Below are 26345 nucleotides of genomic sequence, written 5' to 3' on the forward strand. Positions count from 1 at the left end.
AAACTAATCTTGGAAGTTGGTTACAACTTTTCTAATATTTAAATTTTATCAGGAAACAAAAATGGCCTCCTGCCATGTCAGGTCCTTACTTACCATAGTCTGGGCACTGTGCTTGGTGGTGTTAGAGATGCATCATTTGGTATCTGGGCTCGCCTTCAAAGGTTTCAGGTCCTCCACAGAAAGGAAGACCAAGTGTACAAAGCCTGCACGGCCCAGCTCAGTGATGCTGGGCGAGACGTGTGGACCTTCGGCGGCTCCCCAGGAAGAGAGGACTGGGCTCCACCTTTGCTAGATCCCTGATCATGTTTGCTGCTTATTTATGCTTTAAAAGCCTCCTGGCCCAGATGTTTCACGGCATGTTAAACTGCGAGTTCGATTGCCTCCCTGTTTCCCGGGTCTGGGGTATATGCCTGAAGCATTGTTGAATTTCATTACAAGAGATGGCCATCATGTGTCCAGTTTCCCAGGAAAACACTTGTTCTCTGTAAAGGCCTGTGTGTCCTTCCAGGTTTGAAATGCAAGGTCTTAAAGGCTGGTGATATTGGAGACATAGTTCACCTTCCCAAAGACTAAGTCTCTGAGCTCAGACAGGATGTCTCATGCCCCTGGGCTTGACAGAGGGTTTGCTGGGTGATTGAATTAACTTCTGATATCTTCTGGGCTGCGCAAAATGATGTCAAAAAAAGAAAAGAAAAATGAAGCCATTTGATTCCCTCTCCTTGTTTCTTCCTTGAAGCCTTTGTAATTGTTCTTAATGTGGTTAAATTCTGGTTGTTTCCAGTTCAGACATGGTGCAATCTGATTTCCTCATGAGGGTACTTTTCCACTGTGACCTCCTTGACGTCAGTAACTGTTTCCTGTTGATCTGAACTCCCTGTTCACCCTGTATGCAAATTCATCAGAAAAAAACCTTAGAGCCAGGGCACTTATGAAAAATTCACTACAATGCTGTCTCTTACTGGAGATTCCCTTTTCCTCTCCCAAAGCCGGTCAGTTGCGCTCTGCAGCTTTGATGCAGGGTTGATGTGTTACTCATTTAGAAATGCCTCCAAAGCCATTTGCAGCACTTGGGTGAGTCGGTCTAGAAGTAGCTCCCAGCTTAACATTGCCTTAAAGCAATGGCCAAATTACTCATTAACTTTAAATGTTGTGTCTGTTCTTTAAATTATTTCCAAAAGATAATCTGCATCCTCATTGTAATACGTCTTCAATTGAACTTTATGTCTGTAGATTGTAGGGACTGTGGAGTCTTGCTGTAAGCAGAAAGATCTTTCTCAGTCTGGGGATAAGAATGCATCAGCTTTGTAGAAGAGGAGAAGAGCTGCTACAAAGTCTCGCTGGAACAGGTCTGCAGTCCATAGGGGAGCATATTTGTTTTGCAATAACAGTAATGATTATGATTATAAAGCTCTTGAAATAGAGAATACAAATTATCATCTGATATTAGAAAATTAGAAAACTAACTGGAACTGAAACTTTGGTTAGTGTGTTTTGGGTATCAAATTCAGTTTTGTAACCCTTGCTTGGTAATCACTTCCCAGAACGAAAATGCTCCTTACCAGGTCAAGGTCATGACCCTGTGATATCAAGAAATGCCTAGGCCGGCAGCTGGCCTAGGAGCCCTCCTGACTCCTTGAACCCTCTAGATTCCTCCCGTACCTAGGGTCAAGGAGCTGTCGCAGCTGCTGTTTTGGCTACCATTTCATTCCTGTTCAATTGCCAGTCTGAGCTGTGTGAGCAAGGCACCATCTCGGCATCCAGGGCAGGCAGCTGGCTGCCCAGTATGCTGCAGCTCCCCCAGGGGCCAGAGCCCCAGGAGCAGACGGTCACGGCAGCTGAAGTGGCAGTGGAGGTGGTGATGATGATGTGGATAATAATAGGAATCATAGTTGCTAACATTTATTGAACACTCACTGTGTGCCAGGCGCTGTTGGAAATTCTTAGCTTAAATCATTTAATCCTCACACAGCTGTGAGTTTAGTTGTCTTATTATCCCCATTTTTCAACTGAGAGTTTTGAGAAAGAGAAAATAAATACAGCACAGTGAGCTGTTTTTGCATCTCAGGCATCCTGCCTCCAGAGCTCACAGTCTCACCACCGCCCTGTACTTCCTCTTGGTAACACCAGGGATGTGGGCACTGGGCACAAGGTCTCCTGGGGTCAGCTATAGTAAGATGTGATGTACTAAGAACAATAGGTTCTGTTTGTTGAAATTCTTTTCTGGGCCTGATGCTGCACAAGTGACTTTGCTTCTGGTTTAATGCTCACACGGTCGCTGTAGTTGTAGGTGTTATTACCCAGATTGACAAATCGGGAAACCACCTGCCCCTTAAAAAATGGTGTGTTTCATTTAAAAGTCCACTAGTAGCAAATGACAGAAAACAACCGTGCAAAAAAAGGAGAAGTGAAAATAAGGGTTCAGAGATACAGGTGGTGTCGCATGGAACCCAAGGGCAGAAATTGGCCAGGACCCTCCGGGGATCTGAAACTGCAAAGACAAGAGTAACCCGTGTAGTCTCCTTCTCAGCTCCTTTGTGCTCCCTGATATCTTGTCTCTTCCTCAGTCTATGTTTCTGCTTCATTTTTCTCCCTCATCTGTCTGTCTGTCCATCTGTGCTTCCATCCAGGCTTTTGCCGCTCTGTTATACCAAGACATTTCACATATTCACACTACAGAGGCAGCCTCAATTCCCTAATTCATGTTTCCTCAGTTCCTGCACACAGCACAGCCTAACTTAAAACCTCTTTATGTCAGTTCCGGGTTTCTGGGAAAGAGACAATGGCCCAGCCTGGTCCACTAGCCTTGTGCAGAATGTCCAGCGTTTACCCATGTGACCATGCCAGGGCAAGTGTCTGAGAAAGGGATCCATGAGCTGAGCAGACACCTCCAAAGGTGTCCACCCCAGAGACCCTAAGGGATCTGTGCTTATTCTACAGTCACCCCCCTTAGGCAATGTCATCTTGGCACAGCTACCATCTTGGTGCATCATTTTCATCAACCCAGGTGTTTTGTCTCTAACTTTTCTTCGTGCAGCTTTACCTCCTAGAGAACAATCCTATGAGGGGCTTTAAGGAATGCACACTGCTTTTACTGACAGCCGCTATCAGTTCAGGGGTATTTTTATCCCTTTTGGCCTGGGGAAGTAACAGCCCTGGGCCGACAGTAGCCAGGGCAGACTTGGCCCAGGCCACAGGAGGTTAAGGGAGCCGGGAAGGTGACAGCAGGAATTCTATTATTAATCGGGCCCAGCTTCTCAGCCTCCTGTAACTCACACTGTGGGACAAAGGGATTTCTGGGTTACTTTTATTCCCTCAGGTGTTCTTCACTCCTTGTTACTGACCTGCATTTGTGGTTGGTTGAATCAGAGACAAAAGAGGTACAAGGGGTAAAGGTCCGGACCACTTGGCTTTAGAACTGGGGCTCAACCTCCTCCGGGACCCTAGGCTTCCTGCCATGCAGGTCTGGAAGGATCTGCCTTAGAGGAGCCAGAGGCCTCAGGAAGCTGTGCGGGTGTCCAGGCTCAGTTTCTAGGAAATTGGACTTTAGAAAAACTGGCATGGCTATCTACACAGGTTTCAATACATGAAGGGTCGTTTTTGTCATCACTGCCTCTTCCCTGCCCCAGAAGTGACTCACGGCGACCTTAGCCCATTGTGGGGTGCCTCCCTAAAGGCGGGGATCTCAGCAGGTGCTTCCTCTAGTTGCACAGCAGTGAGTTTGGGAAGCATGAGTTGGTGTTTGTCAAGGACACAGGGAGACCAGCTCTTAAACAGCACCGACTGAGAGTGGCGTCGTAGGCGGAGGTCGTCTTCTGCCTCCTTCCAGAACTTCAAATGCACGTCTGTGCTTTGTAAAGGGCGTTTGCTAAAGGTAGAAGGTTTCTTTCAGGTTGATGGAATTCATTCCTGGGAGTAAAATTTAGCTGGAGTGATTTGTTTTTGTAGCTGATGTTATTTTATTATAGGTGGTAGGTGCCAACACTTACTGGAGTCTGTTTCAAGCCAAGCCCCATAACTGCCACCTGTTTGAGCCCAGACTCTGGGCCTGTAATTATGGCAGAGACCAATAGGTGAGTGATCCTGTGTATTAATAGGACTCAGGCCCCACAGTTCTCAGTGGGTGACCTCGGGATGGGGTGAAAGGAAGCACCCTAACCAGGCTTTCGCTTTGTCTACCGACACTTGTTTTTGAAAGTAGCAGTATGTGGTACAACGACGCCGCACACTCAGCGGCCTCAGCACTTGGGATTGGCCTCGCTTTCCAGTCGTTACACCCTGCCCCACAGCTGACACTTCAGCTGTTCATTCACCTTGATACCTGGCCCCCCATCCCCACTCCAGCCTGACTCGTGCTTCTGCACCCTTCAAGGCTGGGGCATCGGCTCCCCTTAGAAGCTTCCCCCAAATCCCACCCCAGCCCCCAGTCTTCTCAGCTGCCCCTGCTCTGTGACCCCTCCACTGTACTTAGCACACCGGGGGGATATGCTCTCTGTACATGTCTGTGGGCTTCCTGAGAGCAGATGTGGGGCCTTATTCGTTTTATGACGCTTGGTCCCTACCCAAGGCCTGGCATGGTGTTTTCGGTAAACTTTCCTTCTTAAGAACCTTAAAGGAAGCATCCCTGAAAGCCTCAGTAGGAAGCACCAGGAGAGCTTGCATCCTGGAACCCAGCCCCAGGGCTTCACCTAACCCAGAGCTGACTGAGTCTCATTTTGGATGTCATTCCAACAAGCCTGATGGCCTGGTTACTCCAGGCATCGAATGACCACTAAGGGAGAAGGTGGTTACTAGTGGCCCTTAATAATGGGCAGCAAGGGCTGTGAATGTCCCTCTTTCTATAGCTGCTTCCCTACTCCCACTGCTTGAGCAGTTGCCCTCTAAGACAGTCTCAAAACTGTGCCTTTCCAATGTCCCATCTTTCATCTTGCAGATGAAAATTAGAAAAATATGTGACTTTGGCTTGTTTCTAATTATAAAAGTAATACTCATCAGAGCAACCGAAAAGTATAAAGAAATAAATGCCCTCCCAGAGCCCACAACTGAAAGCTGACTTGTCACTGTATAGGTATTTTTTTCGTCCTTTCTGTGCATGTCTGCATCTTTGGCTATAACTGAAATCATTCTGCACATTCACATTTATGATTTTCTTTTTTTTAACTGAAAATATCTTCATCATCACAGCCAGCAGCAGCAGCAGACATTTCTGTTTATGGCACACTTTCTAGAAGCCTCACCTGAGGACATGCATAATGAAAATTTATTGCTGATGATAGCGCGTCACTCACCTCACTCACCCTCGCTCCCACCACCACCCAATGATGAGTGGATCTTTGCTTAAAGCTGGAGATTTTTGTCATTTATCTCCTTCTCTGCAAAAGAAATCTTGGAGGAATTGCTGCCAAATTTCAACTGCTTCTGCAGCCAACATTTTAAAAATAGGATGAGGAGAGGTGTGTGTAAGCAGAGGGTCTCCGCACAGCAAAAACATTTTGCCAGCTGATAAACGTTTTTATTTTTCTACCCTGTGACATTATTTTAGGTCTTTGGTAGGATGGGCCATTGCTTTTTGTTAAATCGTCACTGTATCTCTGCTGGCTTGTTTCCCCTTTCTGCTTGCTTCCAGAGTTGCACGTAGCCCAAGGGAGGGAGTGGTACCCACTGTTCTAGGTGGTGGCAGACACAGGTTAAATGAGACTCTGAGTGAAAAACTCATATTTTTGCAGTTCTGAAGCTTTTGACCTCCTGGCTGTGCCTCACAGGTGCCTCTGCATTATCTGAGAATCTGCCTCCAGGGCTGGGGGTGGGGCCCAGAAAGAGGACAATGGGCAGGACTAGAAGGCAATGTTTTCACCCCCCAGATCTGGGATTTAGTCCAGATGGGAGGTATGAGAATGATTTTGGGGAGAACTAGAAACAGGTGAAGCTTCCCTTCAAATGCCCTCATCTTTTTGATGCCGACTGCCTTAGACACTTGCCAAGTGCGCTGACTTCCAGCAGCCGAAGGAAGAGCCACTTACCTGCTGAACCAGTTCCAGTGATCAGGTCTTTCAAGCTGTTGGGATTTCTGGACTGCCAGTCACAGCCATGAGGAAGGGGAACAGGCCCATTAACAAAAATAGGGCTGGGTTCGGGGTGGCTTACCACCCGAGTCTTCCTTAGGGCCCCCCCTTGGCTACCCCTCCAGAGGAACACAGGATCAGCATAACAACTTCCTGTTCGATGCAGCTCTTTGATGTGTCTCCATTGCACACTCCTCCCCCGACCCCACTGCCAACCTGTTCGTTCCACTGGAGTCCTACCCATATAAAGTACTCGGAACACTGTTGCTCGCTGAAGCTTATCCACCCAACTCTGCCCCTCCGCTTGTCTGTCACACTCAAATAAAGGCTGCTAGCATAGTCAGACGGCTTACTGTGTTTAGTTTTCTGTTCGCTTATATTGGTGAGGCTGAATAGTTGTTTTGTTATTGTTGTTTGGTTTGTGTGTGTCTGAATGTTGCCATTCCATCTTCACTGTTAAATTCTTCTCCTTAGTACAGAGAGACGTTTCATAGATCCAGGGGATTTTTTTTTCCTTCTAATTAAAGTTTTACTTAAAATCGGGAATAGGAGGCTATAAGTTGTACTGCCTTCTGATAGGATGGGCCTTATTGCACTAGAGATGAATCAGAGGTAAACAAAATATGCACAGTCGCTGTCTGCCAGTCAGCCCTGAATGCGTGGCAACACTGAACAAAGCTGCTGGCACTTAAAACCACAAACAAAGATGGGTTCTGTGTAGACACATCCTTTGTGAATTGGTAAAATATCAGTTTCCTTACAAAATGACCTGCTACCCCCAAAAGGATGATTACCAGCCCTGACCACACTCATCCTGCAGGTCCTGGCTCACACATCACTTGCTCAGAGAAACCTCCCTAGAACCCCAAGCAGATGACCAGATGTCATTGCTTCCTCCACTTTTCCATCCCAGGATTTACCAGAATTTGTAAATTTGCTTGTTTATAAGACTTCTTATTTTTTCAAAGTCATGTGTATGTCCCAGACCATACTCTATTTGAGTAGAGGCTGTGACTGTTTTATGCCTGTTCCACTCACTGTTAGGCCCCCAGCACCTATTTTAGCACCTGGCTAACCAAGGACTTAATAGATGTTAGTGGGAGGAAGGGAGGAAATCCACTGATCTTAGAGGTTCCTGAAACAAAGTGTTTTGCACTGTCAATCTCAGAGACTTCACTTTTTAATTGAGACTCAAGCATTTCTTTCATTAAGCAGTCCTAATTTCCACAGCGCTTTATTCACACCGCTTGTGCAGTACTTAGTACATGGTAGCTTGGTACATCAGTAGCTTTTTTTTTTTTTTAAAGATTTTATTTTTCCTTTTTCTCCCCAACGCCCCCCGGTACATAGTTGTATATTCTTCGTTGTGGATTCTTCTAGTTGTGGCGTGTGGGACACCGCCCCAGCGTGGCTTGATGAGCAGTGCTATGTCCGCGCCCAGGATCCGAACCAACGAAACACCGGGCCGCCTGCAGCGGAGCTCGCGAACCTAACCACTTGGCCACGGGGCCAGCCCCTCAGTAGCTTTTTTAAGAACCTATTTCAACCTGCTGGATTGGCATTCCTTCCGGCCGGAGATGGCATCTCTCTTGTCTTTTCGTTCCCAGTCCTGACTCAGGAGTCTTCTGCTGGGCTGAATGGTGTTTCTAACACTGAGGCTACTCGGAGGCTGGCGTTAGACTGCTGTTTGGCTGACTTGTCTAAAGTGTTCTCCTTCTGTGATGCTCTCTGCCCAGGTGTGGGGACCTGTCGGCTGTCCCTTACTTTCTGTGATTAACCCTGCATGTTCCAGGCGAAAGGCCTGTACCTTTTGATTTATGTGGCTTTCTTCCAATTTATAAAACTTTATGATTTAGGTAGGGATAGCATCATCATCCTCATTATTACTAATGTTGTACGTCCCCAAAAGTTAAGCTCAAGATTACATGGTGCAGAGCTAGAACTAAAACCAAAGCCTTCTGGTACTGTCTCTACTTTTGTTTACTTCAGAAATTCAAGGCTGTGTGCAGTTACTTAAGGGAGATCCAGTTGTTATTCCCCCGCTCCATTCCAGGGATCTCATTCCACCCTAGCCGACCCACCCTGCTTTGCCCAGACCCCCTATCAGGACGTCTCCTTGAGTACTTCCGTTGACAGTCGCTCCTCACCACGCCACAGTCCAAGGTAATATGATGCTGACTGAACTCTAGGCTGATTGCTACACCACGTTGGATCCTCTCTTGTGTTTGTATCCAGGATCGTCTGTTTTTTGTGATGGAGTTTGTGAATGGGGGCGACTTGATGTTTCACATTCAGAAGTCTCGTCGTTTTGATGAAGCACGAGCTCGTTTCTATGCTGCAGAAATCATTTCGGCACTTATGTTCCTGCATGAGAAAGGAATCATCTATAGGTGAGTTTGGGCTACTGGTCACCCCTGTTATCATTCATCCCCTGCCCATTCTCGGGGCTTAATCCATCCTTCCATTTGTTGTGGTAATCATCTGAAATCTTTTTGGAATTAAATTCACAAAAGTTTGAGTGTCTCTTAGAATAAGTGAATAACATAGTGATTAACATTGTCTGCAAACCACAACTTGCCCCTGTGTGGTATTCATAAAGTAGGCTTGACAGGCTCGGAAGAGACTGTACATGAAATCGGGGGGCCTGTTATGGCCAAACCCTGCAAGGTGCTGAACACATCGTTGTTCTCTTTTGTCTGTTTTAACATTGGGAGTGCTCCATTCCATTTTAGGAATGCATGCTAAACTGAGAGTGTGGATAGCTGTTGGCCTACATCGCTGTAATAAGACTCAGGGTCGGATGGGTGGCGGATCACCAGTCAGGGAGCTAAGAGGTAAACTGTCGATGAGCAGTGTCCTGCTTGATGACTTTTAGCATTTGTAGCCCCTCCCAAATATTATTTCATGCCATTTCATGACACATAATCTTTTGATCAGAATATGCTGGAGTTTAAGTGAGCTTGAAATCTCAGAGCTCAAGGGCTCTCAGGTGAAACTTTAGTCAGACACAGGTTGAGTAAGATTGAAAATGTAATAGTGAGTGTTAGACAGTGTTTATTCTTAAATTTTCCCTTTTTTCCCTGTTGTCAATATCTTCCTCCTCTTTAAATCACATTATAGCTTAGCTGCCACATATACTGTTTTTCCTCGTAAGTTGCGATTGTTGCCTTCCTTTAAAAAAATTCTTCCTTTTATATTAGCAGCATGAATGTCGAAGTAAACAATTTCCTGATGGAAATTTGCTATGTATTAGCCTTGCTAAATGCTGTTCCTTTTGTGAGCTCATGACATCATTATTAAAGTGTAAAAGGGCTTTAAAAACAATCTTCTTAAATACCTTGGGAGTCAAAATGGGAAGAGGGGAGTGAGACTGGTGAAGGACGCAGCAGGACTGGTCAAGGATGCCAGAAAGAAGGGGAAACAAAAGTGGGTCACAGGCACCATACAGAAGTGTCTTCTAGTTAGTTCTCAATGCAGATCCCTGAAACCTCGATGAGATGTAGCCCTTTTGTCACGGCCCCAGCTGTGCAGTGGAGAAGGGGCACAGAGCGGGGAGCCAGGCTGGACACCCGGCAGCGGGAGTCATCCACTGGAAGGTCGGCAGGAAGCTCCGCTCTGCTCATTCCTGAGTCTGGAGCTGCCACACGTTGCTGTAGATGGCCTGTGCTTTGAGCTTCCCTGGCCAGGCTCTCCAGTTCTCCTGGACTCCTGCATGGAGTGTCTCCTGTCTCCGCATCCTGCCTGGCGCATGATTGGCGGTGGTGCCAGTACTGTCTCTGATAGGGGAGGGAGGTCCGTGCTCGTGATAGGCTCAGACTCTGGGCAGTGAGCTCCGCCTTTTTTCTCCTCCCTGTGACTTATCCATCCATCTCTGCTCTGTTTGCCCCAGAGAGAGCCTTCCCCACATTTAATTTTGAAGAATAATCACTTCCCTACTTACAGAGACTTCTGCTCTAAATCAAAATAACAATTAACAATGGCAACAAGAGCCAGACTGTTACAGGCCCAGCACTTTCCCTGCATTTCTCCCGTATTCCTCCTAACTATTATGATGTAACAGTAATATTATTCGTGTTATTTAGATGAATAACTGAGTCTTAGAAAGGCTTAGGAACCAGACTACTAACTGATAGTGAAGCCAACATTCAAACTATGTGGTTAACCACTGGCCTACACTGTCTCCTCAGGAGAGACTTGCAGACTTGAGTACCACTAAAGAGTAGGCTTCTTCTTCCTCTTCCGGTGATAGGGCGACTTTAATTCATGAAAATGAGACAGAGTGGGTGTCTTAGTCCATTGGGGCTTTATAACAAAACACCACAGACTGGATCACTTATAAACAACAGAAATGTCTTCCTCATAGTTCTGGAGACTGGAAGTCTGAGAACCAGGCGCCAGCAAATTCAGTGTCTGGCGATGGCCGTCTTTTCCCCATGTCTGCACATGGCAGAAGGAGCTAGGGAGCTCTCTGGAGCCTCTTTTGTAAGGGCAGTGATTCAATTCATGAGGCTTCCACGCTCATGACCTAAGCACCTCTCAAAGGTCCACCTCCTAACACCATCATCGTTGGGGGATGAATTTCAACGTAGGAATTTTGGGATGTCACAAACATTCAGACCATAGCAGTGGGGCAAAGCAGTGAGGTCTACATTCGTTTTCTTGAATACTCAGCCTTCCGTGAAGCACCACGGTACGCTGATGCTGGGAAACAAGCTTGACTTCCCGTGCAGGATGTGACTGCCTCTGCGTCTGCTTGTTTCATTTGTCTTGAAATACGGAAGAGGGACACTGTAACCTGATGTCGTTTCAGTATCAGCTCACATCTTGAGAAGTTTTATTTCAATTCTTGGTATCTGTGTTTCAATTCTGAGAATTTTTTTTAATTTCCTCTTCGACTTAAATCCCACGTGCAGGCTCTAACTGATTTGGTTAACTGAAGGGAACACATTTAATTAGGATGTATTCAAATGCTATTTTTATCCTGTGGATTTATTTCACAGGATAATTTAATTCCGTTCAAGTTACTGGCCTGAGAGCAGAGTCTTAAGGATAAGCCTTTGAAAGCCAAGTCCTTGGAATTCACACGCAGTAAAGGGCACATTTGGGCACCAAGGGTGTGCATTTGATCTGGAGGCACTTGAGGGAAACTTGGGAGCGTCAGACAGCCTCATTTATCATATGCTTTCTGGGACGTCCTTTGTCAGGGCTAGAGTGACCTTCCTGGATGGTGCCTCTGACCTGTCCAAACAGAGTTGTTGATGTTTGTTTGTTTGGGAGTTTTTTTCAGGGGAGGTGTTTATTTTCCAGCGAGTAGCAAAGATGGTACCATGCACAAGCCATTGTCCAGCAGGACTGTAGAAGGTAGTACTGTAGGCTCCCTCTGATGTTATTTTCTTCTCTCTCATAACCAACTCTGCCTTATGTGAGAAGAGATAAGCCAGTTACATTTTTGTGCTTTCCCGCTTGTGTTCTGACCCCAATTCTCAGATGTGTTCACTTGCATTTCATGGAGGAACATAAGCCCAGTTCCCTGGAGATGCAGCAAGAGAAACGTTTGCCCCTTTGCCTTTGGTTGGAAGGTCTGGAGCCTGCCTTGGCCCAGAGACCAGGAAGAGAGGGCTGGAATGTTAGCAGTCAATGAGTCACTTTGCTACAGGAAAAAAGACTATTCATTCTTTTATCCTGGGTTTGTTGGCTGATTGGGAGCCCAGATAGTGCTCATGAATAATTTACATGGGCATTGACTCTTTTCCAGAGTCAAGCCCCACAGAAAAGTTAGGGAAACAAAGCGGGCTGCATCCCATTTACCTGCCTGCCAGCATTGCAGGCCCCATTTTCTATCGTTTCATAAGCTGTTTTAAAGGGGAATTCAACCGTCATTGACATTTCAACCCCAAACTCCTAAAGCCAGCCAGCACACATTGAATTTGCTGTTTTTGACGAATTGTGGCATGTATCTAAAATATATTGAGTGAGGAAGAATTTATAGAAGAGCATAGTTTAAATTTTGAATCTTCCTTACCATGTTACACTTGAACACACAGCACATTTCAACATGTTCTTTTCAACTCATGCATCTGACCACTTTGTGCCGTATGCAGTTCTTGGCATGCTGGGTTTGGGGGTGTGTGATAAGCAATATTTAGTCCTGAAGCTCCAATTGCTTACTATGATCATTTGCTTTCCCATTTTCCAGGTGTGGAGCTGGCCCACAGAGGCTGACTTATATTCATATACTTATGTAGCACAGTAACTTTTAAAGAAAATTACCTTTGATTCCTCTTCGAATTGAGAGAACAATCTCTACCTAATATGACTTTTTTTAAAATTCAGAATTTGGGAAGATTAGCAATATCCCTCTAGGATAAGATCTGTTAAGCTAGTTTCTGAACACAACTCTTAGATCCGCATGAATATACCATTCTCTAGTATCATCTGACTCTTGTTTCTCAAGGATATCATAAGGGACCATCAGGTGCCTTTCTGACTCCAGATAGCTGTGTGATCTGGAGTTAGATGAGCGTAGCTTTGCTCGGAGAGCCCGTGGTAAGGTTGCATCTGTGAGAATTGCTTCCGTGTCTAAGAATTCACTAGTCATCAGTCTCCAGATCAATTTGTGTGTTGGGTCAGTGATGAATATCACATCCTTGAGGCATTGCTCTTTGATATCTACCTCTTCCCCTCTTGAAACCTGTGATAACAGCTGTCTGATTCCCATCTCTTGGGACCTTTCTTGCTCCTAAGTATTTCTTATCAGCAGACTTTCAGAGTCCCCAAATGTCTTTAATTTGAGCCTGGAATTTTGGACTCTTACTGTTACCTCACCTATATTGGAATTCAGTTCCATAGTTATATTTATTCTCTCACTCTAGTGGGAAAAATCTTTTTATATAAGGATAAAAGCCAAATTTAGGAGCTCTGTTTTCCCTTTCCCATCTGATAACATCATTCCTTCTGCTCCAAGAGGTAGGTCTACTGTTTCTTGATCTGCTTGCTGCAAAGACAGCTACAAATTGTCATTTGTTATTTTCGTATAGTCCTGTTTCTTCAGGTTGTGCCAGCCATGGGATTCTCAGTATGTTGGTAACTTTCACATCAGATCGTAACTGTGAGCCTTACCCCAGGATTGTTACTGGAACTCTGAACTTTTTACTCATATTCCTACCTCCTCTCTTCTTAGCTTGTCATACTTGCTATGCCAAATGGTGACCTCATTTGGTGCCTGCTCTTCCACTGTCACCAGAAAGTGACTTCTATCCCTGACTCCTAAGATCCTTTTTCAAGGATGTGATGGAGAGCTCAGGGGCTTTCCAGCTTATTAGAATTGCTTGACATTTCCCCCAAATGAAACTCATTGGCCACTTTTCTCCTCCCTCGCACAGCCTTTGTAGATATTTAACAAATGTTTATTGAGCATCAACTCTCTGCCAAGGATATGAACATGGTGAAGAACAGAACCAAAAATACTCTCTTTTGAGAGTGTGATCTAGTGAGGGAGAAAGACATCCATCAAATGACCATACTAATAGAAAATCCCAGCTGTGACCAGTGCTATGAAGAAGAGGAATGCACTGCAGTGAATGAGAACCTCTAATAGGGTGATTTGATCTGGTCAGGGAAAGATGGAAGATTCTCCTAAGGACGTGACTGTTGAGCTGAGGTAACTAGTGAAGAGGGAAGGAAGGAGCATTCTACACAGAAGGAATAGCAAATGCAGGTGCCCAGTATCAGGAAGGAGCATTCAAGTTCAAGAGCTTTTAAAGAAGGCCAGTGTGGTTGGAGTTTAAGAGACGTATCTTCCCACAATTGGCATTTCATTATCCTAGAGTGTTCAGTGTCAACTGATGACTTCAAGATTTTATTAGGCACTCCTTGTAAATAATTTATTTAAAAGTTAGGTAAGACTGGTCGTGTTGCCAATCCCTGGGGGAACCATCCATTCACAGTGAGTTCCTTGAGTCCTGTTCTATGTGTTTATGTTCAACAATGGAATTATAAAGTATTAGAGCCAGATGAGAGCTCCAAGATTACCTCATGCCAAGTTCTCTTTCACAGATGAGGGAATTCGAGTCTGAAATGTCCAAACAGCAAATTGCTTCTCGGAGTGGATGTTTTCTTAGGATGGCTCACTTGCAATTTGTTTTCCATCTCCAGAAAAAAAATCACCATTAGAAATGTTTCAATCTTCAATTTACTGTTGACATGAAGAGCTAATCAGGACATGTGGAGGCATTCGATACTGTTCACTGCATTTCCACGAAGACATTCTGGCTGAGCTCAGAACGTATTTACTGAGCTCCCACTTGTGTTAGGAGGTAGAGATACAAAATGAGTAGATGTGGTGTCTGCCCTCTGAGGCTCTTTCTATGGGGTGGGAGAGATGGCGCATAACAAGTCTTGGCAGACAAGGTCCAAGATAGGAGTATGTTCATAGATGTTAGTTCATATCAGGGGACTGGATGAGATTACCCAACAAGGATAGAGAGCCAAGAACAGACCCCTAGAGAACCAGGGCCCATGAGAAATCTTCCTAAATTTGGCTCCAGGGCATAAAAAAATGGATACAGTGCATCATTTAAAGTAAGCGTCCCCAAAGTAGAATTCTGTTTAAAATATAATGCTCTAATAGAATAGCAAAAGATCACTTATTTTAAGGTAAGTTTGAGAGGCAGCATGTATTCTTTCAACTGAAAGAATACTGAGCATGGTTTTCAGAAGACCTGGGTGCTAGACCCAGCCCTGCTCCTTGCTGGTCCTGGGGATGTGGGCAGGTTGCTGAATGCTCTGAGATTGTTTGCCCATCTGCACAGTGGGGGCACCGCTAATGCAGCTTCCCTGTAGGGTATTGGTGAAGCTCAAATCAGATGGAAGTGAAAATGTGAAAGCCCTTTGAAACATTCATGTCAATATAAGAGGTTGTTCTTTGCATCCATGGTATCAGCTGATTTGGGTTTTCTTTATAGCATAGGCTTGAGTTGAAATTATCCTCAAAATGCTTCCTCAGGAATAGGGACTTCACAGAAATTGGAGTTTTAGCTTGTAACATCAACTCTCTGAAGACCAACCTTTTTATAATAAACTAAGTCTGGTTGTACTTTTCTTTCAAATCAAATCATTTTCTTTGCATTTTGGCAGTATCTTGAAATTGTGTGTAGTTAATATACTTACCATCAATCCTTAAGATAGTTTTCTTAGGAAGCCCTGGAGCATATGGGACAGATTCTAAAACTTGAAGACTATACTCTTGCATTTTGTTTAAATTTCAACTGTACATCTAATGTTTGGGGAAGCAGTTGAACTTATTTTGAGTTTACTTTTTCCAGTATTGAAGCAAAAGTTTGGTTGTTCACTTGAGGGAAGATTCAAGAACCTTTCAGACCATTAGTAGGGTGGATATCCTGGCGCCTTAGTCCCAGTAATGCAGTTTCTCAAATGACTCAGATTAATGGCAGAAAGAAATTTCAACCCTGGAACATTTTGATTGTTTTTCTGTACTTCATTTGTTAAATCAGAACACTCATCCTGGCATATCTCATCAGTGTTTGACCTTTTGCATCAACAAAGGCTGTGGTTATTTGGAACAAATTGATAAATGTGGTAATGGATTTCACTGGCTAATGAAATCAGACCACCAGCTTCTCTCTTCTCCCCACCAAATTGACCAAGCGACCTATTGCTTCATTGTAATTAAACACAATCCTGGGTTTTTTGCTAAGCAATAAAAATACACTCAGTTGATCTTTAGGTACCAGATGAACACCAGCATTTGTAAAAAATGATTCAATGGTACAGCTCAACAAATGCTTATGAAATGCCTACTCAGTGCAAAACAACGCTGTGTGTCAGGCCATCAGAGTGTAAAAGAAGAATAGAGAAAGGCCCTGCCCTCAAGCCAGCGGTGTTTGTTCATTCCTTTAACAAATACATGTTGAAGACCTTCTGTGCGCCTGGCGCTGTTCTAAGCTCTGGCAGAACACAGGGAATAAAGCAGACAGACCCCCCACCCGCAGCGAGCTGCGGTTCTGGCGCTGTAGTCAGACAAACAAAAGTAAATACGTTGAATGTTGTGGTGATAAATTCCATGGAGAAAAAGCTGGGTAGGGGGAAAATAAAGTTTGGGGAGAATGGTTTTACTATTTTTCACAGAAGATTAAGAAAAGACATATGAGGGGCTGGCCCCGTGGCAGAGTGGTTAAGTTCGCACACTATCCTTCGGCGGGCCAGGGTTTCACTGGTTCAGATCCTGGGCGCAGACAAGCCATGCTGAGGTGGCGCCCCACATACCACAACTAGAAGGACCCACAACTAAAAATATACAACTATGTACCAGGGGGCTTTGGGGAGAAAAAGGAAAAATAAAATCTTTAAAGAAAAAGAAAAGACATTTGAGCAGATGAGAAGAGACCTCAAGACGTGAGGAAGCAGGCTCCATGTGAATATTGGGGGCAGAGAATTCCAGGCAGTAGGAAAGGCAAGGATGAAGCCTTGGGAGGTCAAGGAGTGGCAGAGAGAACAGTGGGCCAGAGCAGGGTGCACTGGGGCAGAGGGCAGGGAGATGATCAAGCTCTCTCACCTTGATACTGCAAGATAGAGTAATAGCCGCCTGTATTGGTATTTATGTCATAAGGTTAAACACCTCTGTAAGAAGTTTTTATCTATTTAATTTTAACTTCTGATGACATCTCTCCGAGGTAAGAGATGTTGTCCTTATTTTACAGATAGGGAAGCTTGAGGCTCTGGAAGTGAAATAAGTCGCTCAAAGTCACACAGTATGTGGTGGAATTCTACACTCCCACCTTTGTTTTGAATCCATGAAGGTGCAAGTTCCCTCAACCCACAGGCCTTCACATCTGCGTTTCCTTTGGCCTGGAGCACTTTCCCCTTGGCCAGGCTAACTCCTGCTAACCCTTGCGGCCTCAGCTTAGTCGTCACCTCCTCTGGAAACTTTTCCTAGACTCTCCTACCCCCAGCCTCGATCTCTGTCGGGTGCCCGTCCTCTCCGCCCCCATAGCATCCTCTAATCCCCTTACCTTAGCACTTTCACTGTCCTGGGCCTCTCCATTTGGCCCCCTCATGAGGGCAGGGACCATGCCTAGCCCACTGTCCATGCCCAGCATTCTACTGGTTCAAACCTATGATTTGATGAGAATTGAAAGAAGTGTTTTTTATAAATGAAAGCCTTTTGAGAATTTTCTCTGATCTACTGAAAAAAAGGTTTGAGCATCCATAATAGTATTTTTCAAATGATAATTCTAATTCTTGAAGAATTTTTAAATTTTGGATTTTCATTTTGATGATAATTATTCTTTTACCCACTATAAGGGCACAATTTCTTCCTTGCAATTGTAATTCTTAATGAAGGATGTTTCATAGGAACAGAGCTGTCATTGGTTTTTTTTTTGGTTTTTTTTTTCTTTGCTGGGAAACATTCCCCCTGAGCTAACATCTGTTGCCAATCTTCCTCTCCTTTTTTTTTCCCCTCCTCAAAGCCCCAGCACATAGTTGTATGTTCTAGTTGTAAGCACTTCTAGTTCTTCTGTGTGAGCCGCCACCACAGCATAGCTACTGACACACAAGTGGTGTGATTCTGTGACCAGGAATTGAACCTGGGCCACCGAAGTGTCGTGTGCAAACTTTAACCACTAGGCTGTCAGGGCTGCCTCATGTTTCTTCAAATGTTCTTTTCAAAGGGGCTGTACAGTACTTGGGTTTGAGAAACAGTGGGGGGTCTCTGCTGTGGTTCCTTTGCCTCATTTCTACACTTGATGACTTAGATTCATAGCATTTGCAGCAAATTTAAGTTGTGTACCTTTTTTGCTTAGGGCGATGCTAGTAGTCTGTCTCATTACATTAGATTACATTAGATCTGTCTGCTATAGTCAGAGGACTTCAACAATTATTGATTCCAATTTTTATGCCTTTCTACTAAACACAAAGGTAGTAACTTCTCCAAGATCATTTTTGTAAACTGGTCATTGCTTTGTAAGTTCCCAAACCCACCATGTATGTTTTGTGCATATGACTGTGGTAGAAAGCCGATGATTTCACTCTTCCACAGTTCTGTGTAAGTTATTAAATAACGTGAGCACCCTGAAGTTATTAAGGGGCTGCACCTTCAAACTAGGCTGTACAAAAATGTTCTTCTCATGAAAATATATATATATGTAGTCCTCATGGGGTATATATTCATTAGTGAGAATAATGATTTTCCTTTGTGCTTTTTACTTTTTAAGTAAAATTTATTGTTGCTTCTCTAGTTACAAAAATAACACATAGTAACTGTTGAAAATTTAAAATACAAAAAGTAAAAATTAACCTGTAGTTTTACCACTGAAAGAGAATCACTTTTCTTTCCATGTATTTCCTTAAAATTTTTAAATGTATTTATTTAAAAAAGAAAATTGAGGGGGCTGGCCCCATGGCCAAGTGGTTAAGTTCACACTCTCTGCTTTAGCGGCCCAGGGTTTCTCCAGTTCTGATCCTGGGCGCGAACATGGCACCACTTGTCAGGCCACGCTGAGACGGCATCCCACATGCCACAACTGGAATGACCCACAACAGAAAAATATACAACTATATACTAGGTGATTTGGGGAGAAAAAAAGCAGAAAAAAAGAAGAAAATTGGCAACAGTTGTTAGCTCAGGTGCCGATCTTTAAAAAAAAAAAAAAGAAAAGACAATTGAAGTCATACTATATATACATTTTTTAACCTGATTTTTTTTCTTTTTGCTATGTCATGACCATTTTCCCCTATCGTGAAAATCAATTACATTCTCTTTTAGACCATATTAGTGATGCAGAGTGGTCTGTCAGAATCTACTTAATTTATAGTACGTTTAAGTTGATTTACTATTATTGGTAATGATGTATTTATATCCTTGTACACACCTACTTGAATCAATCTTTGATTCTTTCCCTAGGACAGATTCCTGAAGGTATTACTGCTGAGTCCAAAAGCATGCATATTGTTACAACTTTTCTCCCCAGGGTTGGAGTGACTTGGGTTCCCGTCTTGCTTTGCCTCTTCTCAGCTGTGGAATTTTGAGCAAGTTATTGAACCCCTCTGAGCCTTGGTTTCTTCACTGATAAAATGGAGATCCTAGAAATGCACACTTGAGTGTGGTTGTTGGAATTGAATAGGGGTGCACATGAAAAGCCTGTAGCCTAGAGCCTGGTATGTAATACATGCTTAGTAATGTTTGCTTTTTGAACATCCTTTGGAAAACCGCATCAAAGCACGTGTTCTAATGATGGGGGTTGGTGTCGTCTTTCCAGTTCCCTTCTCCCCATAGATCTTAAGTATATAATTTGATACATTTTGACAAGTACACAACTGTGTAATCGACACTTCAAATAATATATAGAACACGTCTATCATCTCAGAAAGTTTCCTAGTGCTCCTTCCAGTTAATCCCTAGCCACCCCCATAGGGAACCAGTGATGATTCTGTACGGATATTATAGGATATGAATACCCACATTAGGATCCTGAAGGTAAAATCCCTTCTCAGTAACATTCTTGTGAGTCTAAGAGGATGGGTTCTTTACGGTGACTACGTCAGTGCAGTAGTGGTCGTGGTCAGAAGAAACTCCCTGAAAGAAGACCCCATTCCCTCAGGCACTTTACTCTCTGTAGGGAAAATAGTTCGAGGAGATAAACATCAGCACATCAACAGTGGTGTCTGAGGTAATGTCGGTGGTTTTATTTTCTTTTTAATGCTTTTAGTGCTTTTCAAATGTTCTATATTGAACAAATATTGCCTCTTTAATAATTAAAAATGTTATTTTCAAAAAAAGATTTCATACGTGATGTTTAATTTACCCCAGTACAAGTTTTTCAACATGATAATGTCAAAAATAGGTAACCTACTGCTGTACCAGTTAAGTTCTGTCAAGCCTTGACCTTCAGGCTGTGATCACTGCTTGTCCCTGAATGCCAGCTCGGCTGATGTCCTGCAGCCACTGTCTTAGTCTGCTTGGGCTGCCATTACAAATGCCATAATCTGGGTAACTTAAACAACAGAAATTTATTTCTCACAGTTCTGGAGGCTGGGATGTCCAAGATCAGGGTACCAGCCAATTTGGTTCGCAGTGAGGGTTCTCATCCTGGCCTGCAGACAGCTGCCTACTGGCTGTATCCTCACATGGTGGGCGAGAGACAGAAAGCAAGCCCTTTAGTGTCTCTTCTTGTAAAGGGCACTAAGCCCGTCATGAGAGCCCCACCCTCGTGACCTTATCTAACTCTAATTACTTCCCAAAGCCCATCTACAAATACGTCATGCTGGGAGCTCAGGGCTTCAACACGTGAATCTGGGGGAGGTGCAAGCGTTCAGTCCATAACAGTCATTCATTCGCACAGGTATTGAGGTTGTTAGTGTTTCTGTTACATTAAAGCAAAGCACATTGCAGCTACTTGGCTTTGATAGTGCAAAATCTACCTGGAAATGATTTCAGCCCGGAAGGGAACAGCTCCTGCTGGAGTTGAACGCAGTGGACTGACACAAGAGAACAGCTGAGGATTAGATGAAGGCGTTATCATTCTTTAGGCCTAATGAGCCATGGATGTTAGTCTTGGAGCTATGTTTTTCAGGTGTGTTGAGAGCAAATCCTTTTCCTGCATTCCAGGACTTAAGCCTGGCAGGAGAAATGGCTGAGCACAATGTGGTGTTATAATTTGCCTTTTGATAGATAGTCTGAATCGTATACCTGAAGATGGAATTTTTTCCATTATTTTGCAAATTTCAAATTGTACTTAACCAGTAAACTTCCTAAGAAGAAATATAAATTGGTCGGTCAAGGGCCCTTTTACCATTTGGCAAAAATGCTCATACGTAGATGAATTTCTGAGTTCAGTTGCAAAGAGGAGTGAGTAAAAACTGACAGGCAAACTGCCCCACACCCTGGAGATTGACATCATGAGGGATCTGGTTCCAGAGGTGTGTGCATGGTGCATACAATGAGAAGGTGGCAGTTTGGCTGTGTGGCCTTCCATTTCTCCTTCCTTCCTTGTCACGGCTCCTCCAGTCTCCAGAATTACCCATCCAAACCTGCTCTTTCGCATATAAAAATCACTCTTCTACACCATTCTTTATACTTGCATCAAACTTATCAGTCCCGTGTCCCTCTGACAAAATTCTGGAGTCTCAGGGTTAGAAGGGAGCTCAAAGTTTTATACCCTTCTCTTTCAAGGCCTGAATACCTGCTTTGAAGTCATTTTTTCTATACTTAACACCTCCAAACAAAGAAGAATTTGTTTCATCTGCTTTAAGGCATCTGCGGCTATTGGCAATTTCACCTTCATGTTGACTCAAACAGTGTCTCCCGCTATCTTCTCTTCATTGGTTCTGGACCACCTTTGAAGAGTAGACTGAAAAAACACAAATCTACAAAAAAGCCTTTCAGATCTTTGAAGACAATCTGGATCTTCCAATCTAGTTTACCTGTCAAATAAGTAAATACTGTTAGCGTGATAATGTTCACTCTGGCTCTCTTTTTGCCGTGAGTGATTTCTGGGCAATCATAAGCCATCCGTGTTACTTTTCATTCTAGATTCTTGAATCATATCCAGTTGACTTGGTACATTCTTCTTCTCTTGTAAAATCAGAAGTGTCTTAACTAGTAATTGGTTAGCTAAACTAATATGAATCGTGGTGTTAGTAGCTCATGTTACCTCTCCCAGAAAAGACTTGGGCTTTAATCAGATTTTGTCAATGTGGAATATAGGGTAGCAAGCATAGTGGGAAGCATTGCTGGTGTGATCTCAGAACGGGGTATTCAAAGTTTCCTTTCGCGTGGGTCTCAGAGAATTTAATTCCTGCCTACATTTGTGAGTATGGCTTCAGGCTCCATGTGCACATGAAAACAGAGAAGGTAGTCGTGAATCCCAGAACTAGGGATCCCTGTCCACAGTCCACTCTGAAAAGGTGGATGCTTCTCACTCGAGTCAGTCAGTGCCTCACCCCAGGGTGAACTGCCAAAGATGAGGCCAGGATGAGCACAGGTGTGGGAATGGGGAAGACAAAGACTTGAACACCTTGAGTTAGAGGTACTTGTGGAATTCCTAGTCAAATGATCCACTTCAAAGTTGTAAATAACAGGCTAACCTTTAAGAAGGTGGCCATAGACTCTAGGATGATCCCATGGCAACAGTGTGAAAATGGGACAATATTGATTTACAGTCAAGAGCCAGGCTTTGGAGTCCAACTTGGATTTGAAACTTACCTCCATAATGGACTAGTTCTGTGATACTGGATAAACTCTTTAATTTCCCTAAGTCTCAGTTCCCTGATCTACAATGTAGGGATAACAGTACTACATGTCCTATGGGATTATCATGAGAATTTAGTTCATGTGACTTGTTTATCCCAGTGCCTGGTATCAGTTAATGCTCCGCACATGTTATCAGTTAAAAAGAAGAAAAGTGATCCAGGGAAGAAACTTGAACAGTGAAGTCATTTCAGAGGTGAACAGATTCAATAAGGAAATGGTTGCATAAATTATGGTATACCCATTGTGTGGAATATTATGTATCTCGTAAAAGAAAAGTTTAGTTAGATCTACATTTATTGACCTGGGTGGTTTGTTCCTGATAGACAAATCAGTGAAAAAAAGAAGTTAAACAGTAATATGTATGCTCACTTAAGTCCCATTTTTTTGTAAAAAACAGTGGTGAAAGCCATCTGTGCATAGACATGAGCGTGAAGAAAGTTGTAGAAGAGCAGAAACACAGCAGTTTGAGATGGGGTGGACAGCTATTAATTTCTCATTATCTTCATCTCGTATTACTGATTGTGGTGAGAATGTGTTACTTTTGTGATTTTTGAGTCCAAATTTTTAAAAAGAAATAAGCAAAAGGAGTTGGGGGATGGGCAGAGGAAGAGGAGCAATCAGTCAGTAAGGTGTGAGAGGGAATGGGCAGACAGGGCAGAGGTGTCATCTGGGGGCTGCAGAATGGAGAGCCGGGAGACTGGCGCTCTTCTCTCGTTTGTCGTGGCTGTATTGTGGCTTGGCATCTGGAGCTGTGCTTTTCTTACTCATTTTGATTTGGTATCCCTCAATTTCTGGCACAAGGCATAGCAATATTTATTTCTTCTCTTCATCTCTGTTTTATTTCTAGCATGAGCCAACACTTTTCTAGGGGAATCCACTGGGAGAGATAAGTGATATGAAGATGGGTATAAACACCGTATTGTTTATCGACTAAAGAGCAATGTCAATGTAATTTAATTAGATGAGTTAATGTACACACGATAAAGAGAAATGTTTAGCTTTTCTAAAAAGATTACAGTGAAAGCTAAATCCAGCCTCCCAATTCCTTTTTCTCAAGGCAACTGGTTACCCACTTCTCGTATGTCCTTTCAGAAATGGTTTATACACACACAAGCCCTGTGTCTGAAGTGTTCCCTGTCGAAGAACAAATGCTGCTATGGGAGACACTTAAAGAAGAGCTTTTTCCTAAACCATTACAAAGACCAGCTCTGAACTCCTATAAAAGGTAGCAGCTGAGCCTTCTTTTCTTTTGGGAAGGGTCTGTGGGTGAAGGTTGAGACCTGCAAAGAATTCCGTTCTTGTTGGAGAAAATGTGCAGGTTTGTTCAGATCAGGTAACAGGCCTATAAAAGTTTATTGCAGTTACACAGCTACAAGGAGAAGTTTATTTCCAGCCCGACTTGTACAGCAGTTGCATCAGTCGTTATTTATAACTGATGAAGGAGCAGCGGCACACAGTCCACCCTGGCTGGCCGAGGCCTGCGGTCATACAGCAGTGGCTTGCTCGTTTACCAGGAGCTCTTCAAAGCCTTGCTCTGCAGGGCACTGGAGTGAGCACTATCAAGGAGGAAAGAACTGTGGGTGAGCTCCTGTCCTCTGAGAACACGTGGGCGTGCCCAAATCTTGCACGTTAAGCAACAGGGTGTATTGCATCTTAGTTTAATCCAAGCAGTGAGAAATTTGCCCCTCCCAAGTTCGCCAGGTAAGGATTTTAACACTCCTTTGACAAAGAAATGGGACTGTGAGCAATAGAGGTAGGCAGGTGACAGTGAGTCATGAAATTCTCCATTCGGAAGAACAGTCTTGTCATCTTGAGTCCTTCCTGAGGTACCTGTGGCTCTTGTGTTGATTCTTGAAAGAAGGAAGACCTTTTTTTTTTTTTAACTCCTACATGAAAAGATGGAATTGAGAAAAATACACTATGATAGTGAAATTAATTTTACAATTTAATTTGCAGCTAGGGGGAAACTTATTTTGTAGTTTTATTGAGAAACAATCAACATACATAATATCGCTGTATAAGTTTAAAGCATACCGCGTGACGGTTTGATTTACATATATTGTGAAATGATTACTACATTAGGTTCAACTAACATCCATCTTCTCATGTACATACAATAAAAAGAAAGAAAGAGGAAAAAAAAAGTTAAAAATTGTTCTCCTTGTGGTGAGAACTCTCCTAACAACTTTCCTGTGTGTCATACGGCAGTGTTAGCAATGGTACGATACATACCTAGTACTCATTTATCTTATAACTGCAAGTTTTTGACCACCTTTGGGGGGAAATTTTTGACAAGGCAAACCTGAAATCTGAACGCTGTTGGGCTGGCAGCTTTCCTGCCACACTCAGGAGAGGGAGACAGTTCTGACCTAAAGAACACTGAAGTTTTGTTTTTTCGTCTGAACAGACAGGTTCAAACCTGTCAGAGGCAGTAACTGAGTTTCCTTATGACTGACTTATATGTGTGGTAATGATTTTTTTTTCCCCTAAGAATCTGGTTGAGTAATTCAAAAAGTTAAAAAATATCACAAAGAAATAAATGAGAAAAGTTAGCTGAGGTCTGCCACAGATGCCAGGAAGGTACACACAGACTGGAAGAATCTGTGAGGTCTTTGTTTGTTTCTCTCTGTGCAAATACTCAGCCATGCTCCACAGAGCCTGAGTGCTGCCATTTAAGAAACAGGACTCTGTTCTCGGCAGCTTATTCCTTGGGGTTTCAGAATGTAAAATATGAAGTGTGTATAATCTCAGTTCCCAGCATGTCTTGGCATTGCAGCTTTGGCAGCAAGAATGGGAAAAACTGAAGCTTTTATGGCCAGGAAGACTGAGTGTAATCTTTGTGCTGTGGCACTACCAAAGGAAGTGAATATGTTAAAAAGCTCTTTCCCTCTGAAGCCTGTCTGAGGGCTGCTGTGCTTTGTTCAGTTTGCTGCAGCTATTGTATATTTTTGTGTTCTGTTTTCATCAGAAGAAGGAGGTAGAGTCGAGGCCTTACCACGCAGAGCATTTTCACATCTCACTCGCTCTATAATCCTGAAGGGTGGCCTGTGTCCCACTTTGTGTTGACAGAGTTAACTCTAGAACTGACAACTTACCGAAGGAGCTCAAGATACTGCCATTTTTAAGAATTAATTCTCAAGATGAAAACTCATCAAAGACTTCAAGGGGGCAAGAATTCAATAAAGAGCACGCACTTTCAACAAAAGAAGAATTTCAAGAAATTGCTTTAATTTTGAGTGGGCTTAGACTAACTTGCATAGTGAAGAGGTAGGTCAGGCCCCAGGTCCACTTTGCCCAGAGAAGTCTCAGTGTCCTCCTGTGATCCCCCTTAATAGCACCACCTGTCACTCTCAGGGTCCCATGTTGGATGGTACTTCGCACAGCCACCCTACCAAGAGATATCTGCATTCTACAACTTCTTTTTCTGAGATGGTAAAACCAAAAGAACAAGGGTATTTTTACAAGTTGAGAGGGGTCCCCTCTTTAGGAGGGGAATTCTTCCAGCATTTTCTTTTCATGGACTACAGCCCCCTAGTCCATAAATTGGAAATTTAGTTACTAAACCATGTTTAAGTATATTTTTTCAGCATCAGTCACTGTCTTAGCTTCAAAGACACATTGGGGAAAGTTGTTTTTCCCCTGAGTCCCATATTGTATTTCCTTTGTGTGTTAATTTTAACATATTTACATGAGATATAAAATGTGTCTGTGGTCATAACTTCATGGGTCCACCTTCATCTGTTTATCCAGCATCCATTCAGTCATTCAGTTATTCATGCAACAAATATTCATTGAGACCTACTTTGTGCCTGAGGCTCTAATAGTGACCTAGGAGGCCGGGACCCTGCCTACAGGAAGCAAGTATTCTAGTGTAAACATGTAATGAAGTAAAAGTAATTACCAGCTGTGAAAATTACGTGGAAGGAAATAAATGAGTTTTTTGTTTTTAGTTTTACTCCCTAGAACTGAAGAAAGGGAAGAGGAAAGAGAGTCAGACAGACAAACACTTCTTTCTC

General features: G+C 43.4%; 1 protein-coding gene across 1 annotated transcript in view; it reads left to right on the plus strand.

Annotated features, from left to right (window-relative positions):
* PRKCH (protein kinase C eta) overlaps positions 1-26345 on the plus strand; it is a 212516-nt gene that overhangs the window by 141480 nt on the left and 44691 nt on the right. The window contains exon 10 of the mRNA XM_046647473.1: positions 8295-8449. Coding sequence (XP_046503429.1) covers positions 8295-8449 — 155 coding nt within the window. The remainder of the gene's footprint in view (positions 1-8294; positions 8450-26345) is intronic.

The sequence above is a fragment of the Equus quagga genome, chromosome 20 (genome assembly GCF_021613505.1).
Source record: "Equus quagga isolate Etosha38 chromosome 20, UCLA_HA_Equagga_1.0, whole genome shotgun sequence".
Lineage (NCBI taxonomy): Eukaryota > Metazoa > Chordata > Mammalia > Perissodactyla > Equidae > Equus > Equus quagga.